The sequence below is a fragment of the Alligator sinensis genome, unplaced genomic scaffold (assembly GCF_000455745.1).
Source record: "Alligator sinensis unplaced genomic scaffold, ASM45574v1 scaffold235_1, whole genome shotgun sequence".
In the NCBI taxonomy this organism is placed as follows: Eukaryota; Metazoa; Chordata; order Crocodylia; family Alligatoridae; genus Alligator; species Alligator sinensis.
In genome coordinates, this window is record NW_005842042.1 from 2,477,529 (window position 1) to 2,485,689 (window position 8,161).

Genomic DNA, 8,161 nt, shown 5'->3' on the forward strand with positions numbered 1-8,161 from the left:
GTGCACTAGAGGTCCCGGCTTCGCAGCCATCCGCTGCCCCGCCCCGCCCCGCCCCGCCCCTGGGCTCTGCACTAGCGTCCTCCTCCCTTCCTGGCGCTGGTACCCGGGGCGGCGTGTCCCAGCCAGGCCGTGGGATCCGGACTTGTACGGGCAGCAATGCTAGCGGGCGCTTCCACTGGCGGGGCCCGCAGCGCGCCAGGCTCTTGCCAGGCCCAGGGCCCTACCCCCAGGAGCTCACAAGCTGCAGCAGGAAGTCAGCTCCCCTAAATGCCACCCGCTAACCTGCCCGGGTCTTTTTAACAGGCACTGGAGTCGTTCTCGTTCTCCAGAACATGATCAGCAAGAGGTGGCCCTACGCGCTGCAGTGGAAGGTGCTGCTGTCTGTGGGTCAGTGCTCAGGGGGCTCTGGGCCCACCCTGCAAACCCCTAGGGAGACTGCGCAGGATCAGGCCCTAGAAAGGCTGCAGTCTTAGCAGTCCATGGTGCTGAGGTGCAGCCCGTGGGTCACAAGAGCCAGAGCTGAAGTAAGACTCCAGGCTCTTTATTGGGACAGAAGGCCCCTTGCTCCAACTTGGTGCAGGCCCCTGCTTCTCTGTGATTTTAATAAGCCCCCTGGTTGCCCCTGAACCCTGCCAGTGAATACATTTAAGTGGCACCATCAGACATCCAGCGCCTTCTTCCTGATTCCCACAGGCATGAGGCTGGCACTGGAGTGGCAGACAGTCTCCTGCATGCTGCCCCAGTAGTTGGTTGCACTTAGCACTGGGGTGGGCAAAATGTGGCCCAGGGTCCAGATGTGGCCCACCAGGCCATTCTGTCTGGCCTGCAAGGCCCCTAAAAAATTTAGAAAATTAATACATATCTGCCCTGGGCTGCCTGTCATGCGGCTCTCAATGGCTTGCCAAAACTCAGTAAGCAGCCCTCTGCCCAAAATAATTGCCCACCCCTGAGTCTTAGCAGGACCCCAGTTGCTGGGATGTGCCTGCTTCGAGTGGGTTTGTCCATGCTGTCAGCAGCCAGTTCTAGGGAAGAGAGGACTGAGTATGCCCTACTTACCTGAATCTGCTGACCCACTCCACGGCAGAAAGTTTGCCAGCAAGAGAGATCCAGGATCATTCCCAGCACCTGCTTGGGGACAGGGGGCTGGAGAGCAGCACCTGGGGATAAGCCTGGAGAAGCCACACTAGTGAACCTCACAGCTGCAGAGGGTGTCAGCACACTCGGTGGGGCGTGCTCAGCCCTGTGTTCCCTGGGACACACTGTTGTCTCAGATAAGCCCATCATGGCTTGGAAACTCTTGCTGTTGGTGTGTTAAGTGGCAGGTTCCATCGCTGGCTACGCTGTGACCAAAGCAGAGACCCAGAAGTGTTCCAACCTCTGGATCTACCTGGAGACAGGCCAGTTTCCACAGGGAGAAACCAGAGGTGAGGAGTTCATGGCATGTCATCACGGGTCATCTTCCAGGGCTGCTGCTTGCAACTGGACTGCATTTCCCTTGTGCTCCTTAAAGCCTGTAGCCTCTTGTACTTGGCTATGTCACCAGACTGGTGTCTTCCTTTCCTGGACACGTAACTGCGTAAATCCCACCCATACTACAACAGCTGGGTAGCACAGGCACCTGACACTTCTTACAGGAGAACATCCTTAGGCAGCAGCACTGGCCCTGTCTCTGTGGAGCAGTCGCTAGAGGGCACCAACCACTACTGGCTAAGTCACATACCCAAAGCCAGGACAAAGCAACAGGCACTGGAGGTTTGCTGTGTCCAAGTCTGTGGCTGCTCAGTCGGGAGGGATGGACTCGTTCTCATTTCTGACATGCTGCTGCATGGGAATACCTCAAACTGTGAGAAGTAGTGTAAAGGGCATGGTGTCACTGGAAGGGGGAGCATGGGATGGGCCAAGCTGAAGACCCCGCACTGGAAGGGGCATATGGATGGCTTAGCAAGCAATGCAATGCGAGCAGAGTGTAACAGCCATCACCAAGAGCTAGCCTGGCTTCCCTGTGACTGCTCCTGCCTGCAGCTAATTGGCTGCTCAGCGTCGAGTTCAGTGACTGACACACACCAGTTGCAGAACAGAGAACACACATCTGAACTCAGGCATCCTCCCATATCCCTGCCTGTTGTGCATCACAGTAGGATTGCGTTGCGAGCGGCCGCCAGTTGACTAGACTTCCAGACCTTCCTTTTGTGTCTTACAGAAAAACTCCCCAGCCCAGAACCCACAGAGGACGCGAAATCGAGGGTGAAGAGGAACAAATACGGCGATGAAGTGGAGTAGCTGGGGAAGCTTTGAGCAACTTGCCTGGGCCCATAGTGGCTCAGCCCTGCTCCTGTGGCATGTGTCCCCAGGGCTATAGCCACAGGGTGATACCAAGGGACATAGCAGCATGCCATCCCTGGCCTGGCAGTCAGTAGGGAAGTGTGGGGAACCTTCAGCTCTCGCTGACCTCTGAGGGAGCAGCAGCAGCTGTTGGGTGCTTAATAAATTTATATTAGAGATGTGTGCGTCACAGGAGAAAGCGAGCGGTGCGCAAGGGGAAGAGGAGATGGCGGGTGGTGGGAGGGGGCTAGAACATGAAGTTTCCCAGATGGCTGCTGGCCCAGAAGGGAGTTTGTTGTAGCCTGCTGCTTCACTCTCAGCAGAGCAGACCATCGCCCCTGCACTGCTTTCCAACCGTTCTAATCCACTGACTTAAATGCAAGTTGCTGTGCCTCTGCCTCTGTAGGGGCAGCGCAGACAGGCCTGGATGCTTGGTGAGCCATGTGAAGCTTCCTTCTGATGCTCACTACCACAGAAGTCCCAGCTGTGGGCTCTGGCAAAGTAACATGCTGAGAACCAGCAAGAGAGGCAGGACTGAATCCATCAGCTGGAATTACTTCCTAGGGGCATGACATCGTCAGTGCAGCCTGATGTCCTCAAATGATTTGCACTCATTCACCACAGGAAGAGGCCAGTGAGACAGGTTGTAGCAGGCAGAGGGCAATGTGGGTTGTTGCTGCCCTTTAGTTACATTTATTTGACTCATTGAAAACCAGGACAGTTTACATTTTTAATACATGAAAAACATATATGCGCCACATGCACACAGCTCTGCTTGCTCCTGCCAGGAAACACAAACAGGTATCCCCCCACCCCGACTCCCACACCCATTCAGCTGTTGTGGGGAGGTAGCTCTCAGATGCGATTGCCTCCTAGTGTGACCCACTGGGTCCTGTGAAGAGCCACAGCCACACTGGGGAAGGCCTGAGCATTTTCTCCATCACAGCAACTGGAGGCTTTAGGTTGTTAGCTGAGGTACACAGGACCCCTCCTGATTCATTCCCCCATCACTTCCACATTCTGCACATCCCCATTTGGCAGGAGTGGCCAAGGGCAGACCTCTCTGTAAACAAAAAAGGAAAAAGGCACTGCATTGTGTGTTGCTGAGGGTGGGAGCCGTGCGGGCACTGGCTCAACCTGGATTGTCAAAGTACACCCTGGCATTGCTGAGGCGAGGTAGATTGGCCTCCAGGGGCTGGGCACAAATGCTGGCTCAATGGAGGTCTATGGCACAGCTGCCACAGACTTCACTCGTGCCAGATTTAGTCCTTGTTCAGGAAGATCTTGTCATGCACTGGGTGACACCAGGTTCCCCACATCTCACAGGATCCCTTGAAGGACCTAGACAGGGCTCCAGGCAGGGGGACTGGTGCGTAAAGCTTTACCAAGAAGCTTAGATATGTAATATCCCTCCCTCCCTTCTCCCATGAATGCAAGTATCAACAGTTCCTTCCCTCTGGTGGGACGCAGTTGTGGCCTGGGTCTTGCTGGCCCTGTGTAATGTGTCCAAATCTCAATCTGGTGGGAAGGCAAGGATGCTGCCCTGCTATAAGTATCCAGGCCCCAATCCCATCCATGATCCACAGGTGTCAGTTGTCCTCTACCCTGCTTCCTCAGGGTCTGAGCAAGGGGCAAATGGAGGGAAAAGGACTGGTTCCCCTCAGGGGTACAGTGCTTCAGGTGCAGGGAGGGACAAGGTCTCCCAGTGTCATTCAGTCTGAGGGATTTAGGCTGAGAAGAGCCCTCCAGAGTCAGTGGAGCTCCATTGACTCCAGGAAGCCATGTCTCTTGGTCCCTCCCAGCCCTGAGCCTAGATAGTATCTCGCTCTTTGTTGGGTCGGACGAGGCAGAAGATGGCTGCCAGCGCTATCAGGATTATCACCACAAAGAGGAGGATGAGGACAACCCAGGAGCTGTACTCAGTGCCCTTTCGGAAGCCTGCTTCATCAGCCGGGATCATGTTGGTAAGGTTCAGCATATAACCCAGGGCCCAGCCGATGGAGGTGTCCCCAGCCTGCAGAAACAGATGAGAAATGTCAGGGAGCCTCACTGACTCACAGCACAGATTTGCCTATAGCCCAGTGACCTGGACTTCAGTGGCACAGAACAGATGCTCAGGGGAGGAGTATAAACCTGTCCAGACTAAGCTGTCCCTTGCTTTTCTTTATACCCTCAAGCATTTTGAAGCCTAGGAAGTCCTAATTTGGAGGTTGCAGCCCTACAACTGTGTTTAATACCTACTGATGGACCTATCCTGTTTGAATTTGGCCTGTCCTTTTGCACTTAGTTAAACTGTCGGCTTCTACAACATCCTGTGGTGATGATGACTACCATCAGTTAATCACAGGCTGTACAGAAAAGAACTTCCTTTTGTTCATTTCAAAGCTACTTCTTTCTGATCAATTCCTTTGATATCTCCCAGCTGGGTATAGACAGCAAGTTCATGAAAGCCCAGTGGCCATGGCTTCTTCATATGTTAGCTTGAGAATACCTACAGCTGCATTTTGTGGTCACTTAAAGAAAGGCACCTGCTCCCATGCTGATCCGTACAAATGATACAAAGATACCTTAAAACCCAACATAAAAGCATGTTGGGTCATCCCCAACAGCTGGGAAGCAAAAGCTTACATCAGAGGGGGTGGGTGCCCATGAAAACACACCCACACTCCCCTGTCCCACTGATATTCCTCCTCCTTTGATGAGTTCTCTCCATCTCACAGAAGTAACAACCCAGGTCACCCCAAAGCTGACAGCTGCACCCTATCTACTCAGGCTCCTGCCTTCCCTGCTGAGACACTCCCTGCTCATGGTCTTTTCTTGAGGCTGGAGCTCATCTCTTGCAGGGACCTGGGCAGAAGCCATTCAACGGAGCTTCCGCATGCCAGAAAGTGTCAGCCAACCAGAGGTGCACTCAGGTACTGGATGACAGAGCCACGGGAAGGCCATGGTCGGTGTAGAGCCCCCGGCAGCTCATACACTCACCTTCTTCTGGAAGGCAATGTTGGAGAATGTGCTGTCATCAAACTGGTAGCCCTTGGTGGTCAGCAGGTAGACAAAGGTGCTGGTTATGCAGTAGTCTGGTAGCCTCTTCTCTTGGCCTGGGGCTAACTCCACCAGCTGGACAGCCAAAGGTGGGGGTGGGGGGGGTGGTAGAAGGGGCAGAAAGGAGAGAGCTGAGTCATCTCTCCCACCCAGCACAATCCCAGCACCTTGCAAGGAGGAGTTTGGAGAAGGATTCCTGCTTCAGCACAGGAACTGAGAGCACTCAGTCAGCCTTTGTGATGTGCCCCAGGCTTTGCTCTGGAAGGGGCATGAGTACGTGTGAAGCAGACCTCAAACCTCTTTCAAATCCAAGTTCTTTGTAGCCCTGCAAGTCAGCTCATGGAATATGTGTGCGCGCTGGCCAGGCTCTGCACATTGCCAGCTTCTGTAGGGGCCAACAACAGGCCCTGCCCAGTCAGAGGGTTATGTCACCATCTATGATATGCAGGATAAAAACAGTGGCATGGCTACAACTGTCCTTTCACTCAAGACAGAGACCCTTGGTTAATTCCCTGCTCCCAGTGCTATCCAGCCCCGAGGCTGGGGGAAAGCAATGTCTCTGGCAGTCAAGGCAGGGTGAAGGCATTTCGTGCCTCTGGAATCATGGATAGATGGAGCACGTATTCCTCCTTGTTTCTAGGCAAAGGACAGGCTGCACCAGGGACCTTACAGAACAGACAGGCTCACAAAGAACTAGGATGAAGGTTTGCTGACATCCTGACTGATGGATCTCTCAGAGATGGAGCAAAGAAATCATGGGAGAATGAAGGGCACACAGAGTCCCTGCATGGATGAGCTGTGAATGCCATCACTGGAAAGTTGGGCACCCTGGGATGGGGGAGACAAGGGGTAAAGAAGGAAAAGGCCCCCAGCATGAAGGAGGCAGGGGCAGGGATAGGAGACATGCCAGAAACTGGAGTATGGGCCAAATTTGGCTATGGGAGCTACAGAGTGTCAACTAGTGCACAGTCCTTTCCCAGGGACCCACGCTGGTAAATGCTGTAAATGTCCACCAGCTGCACTCCACAGCCCAGCATGACTCTAGCACCAAAGGCGGGGAGAAATTCTCATTCCCCTTCATGACAATTCACGAGTGCTGAAGGAACAAGAAGAGCCAACCAGGGGATCCTTAACTTAGTGCCCACACAGCACCTGTCACCCCCACTGCTGGTGTTAAGCATCTCAAGGGAAGCTGCTGAAAGGGAAAAGCACCCTGCCCCCACCCCAAAGGTCAGGGCTCCAGGGCTCCTGTCCAGACTCCAGCCCTGTCACCTGGGAGATCTGACAGGATGCACCACCCCCTGCTACTGTGGCTGCCAGGTTGCAGAAACCAACAGGGCCGAGAAGTTGAGCAGATAAAGGCTGATCTCCCCAAGTGGATGACAGCCCTGTGGAATCACTCACTGCTGGGAACCCACCTGGGACCACGTGGTATTGCAGATGGCTTGGGCTGCTTCTTCCAGGTCCCTGGGCGAGGCCACATGTCTCTTCATTACGCTTTGGATAAAATTCACTGTGTAGAAAAAGGCTGAGAAAGCCTGACAAGGGGGAGGAGAGGGAGAAAGGGGATTAGGGAGTGAAATCAAAGCCTCGCCGGCACACATGGCAGTTTCCCTTGCAGCACAGAGGCCTTCAGGACTTGTCAAGGACAAGCAGAACCAGATTCTTTTTGGATTAGAGGTGGAGACAGATCAATGTGACCATTAGGGGGCAGCAGCTCCCTCCTTTCCCCTGCTTTAACTTTGGCTTCTGGTTTTGTGCCCTGTGGATGAGGTTTGAAACGGACAGTTTTTGGGAATCTTTGCTATGTGGTTGCTCACATATACAGGGTACTGGACTCCAGGGATCAGAAGGCCCCTTCCAGTCTCACCTCCCTAGTGCAAACAGTGCTTATTAACTATAGGAACAGCCACCTCATTAAGGGTACAGACAGATGTGTAACAACTGGATCCATCTCAAAGGATATTGATACGAACTGTTATAGCATAACTGCTATCTCTGAATGGTTGAATACAGATACGAGTATAGCAAAAGCGGCTAAAAGGCACATTTGTCCCTAACCTAAGGCCCCTTACCTCAGAGCCCTTTAGGGCTCTAATAGCAACCCTGAAACGGGCAGAGTCCAGCTAGTCCACAGCCATGGTAGAAGCCTTGGAATTGATGGCTCCAAGTCAGGGTCACCTGTTACGCAGTTAATGGGAGCACCACAAACTAGACAAGAGACTGAAGCCCCTACACACTAAAGCGGTGCATTTTTCTGAACCAGCCTGCCAAAAGCCTAAGCTCATTAGTGTCAGCAACAGGTAACCCGCTGGGAGTGACCTTGCCATTTGCAGTTAAGCCAGTTAAACCTTCCCCAACATGCAAGGAGGTGGACTACTGCACTTACGATGAAGTTCCCTGAAACGCTGGGTTGGAAAATGCCATCGAAGGAGCAGCGGGAAAAGGAGCAGTTGGAGAACCTGAAGAGGCTTTCCACGTGTAAGCGACACTTGGCAGCATCCCCAGATCCCGCCATGGTGACAGCAGCTTTGGGGTCATAACTATTGGGCTGCTCTGTGCTGGTGCAGGGCGAATTGTAGACATCCCCTAGGGAGAGTTGTTTCTGGTAGCCTTTGGGCCAGCAAGGGTTGGAAATGTCAGGTTTGTATTCTTCAGCCTGTTAGGTAGGGAAAAGGCAAAACGCAGTATTAGCCCTACTTGTGGCTACCAGGAGCGAGGGCTGTGTCCAGGGCAGGTCTGGAGACCAGCAGCATAGCTTAGGGACAGAGCTGAGGATGGGGGGTTAGGATTCCTG

The 8,161-nt window shown here is 53.5% G+C and overlaps 2 protein-coding genes across 2 annotated transcripts in view; one reads left to right on the forward strand and one right to left on the reverse strand.

The window, feature by feature from the left end:
* The first annotated feature begins 264 nt into the window (after window positions 1–264).
* Window positions 265–2,501, forward strand: TMEM141 (transmembrane protein 141). Its single transcript, XM_014519492.2, has 3 exons — window positions 265–387; window positions 1,317–1,424; window positions 2,201–2,501. The coding sequence occupies exons 1-3, from the start codon at window positions 333–335 to the stop codon at window positions 2,278–2,280; spliced, it is 243 nt and encodes an 80-aa protein (XP_014374978.1). The 5' UTR covers window positions 265–332; the 3' UTR covers window positions 2,281–2,501.
* A 465-nt stretch (window positions 2,502–2,966) lies between these two features.
* Window positions 2,967–8,161, reverse strand: part of ENTPD2 (ectonucleoside triphosphate diphosphohydrolase 2) — a 31,457-nt gene continuing 26,262 nt past the window's right edge. Inside the window, exons 7-10 of the mRNA XM_006022725.1 lie at window positions 7,754–8,023; window positions 6,783–6,902; window positions 5,305–5,439; window positions 2,967–4,336 (exon numbers count right to left, since the gene is read on the reverse strand). Of these exons, the coding sequence (XP_006022787.1) occupies window positions 4,133–4,336; window positions 5,305–5,439; window positions 6,783–6,902; window positions 7,754–8,023 (729 nt within the window). The 3' untranslated portion in view covers window positions 2,967–4,132. The remainder of the gene's footprint in view (window positions 4,337–5,304; window positions 5,440–6,782; window positions 6,903–7,753; window positions 8,024–8,161) is intronic.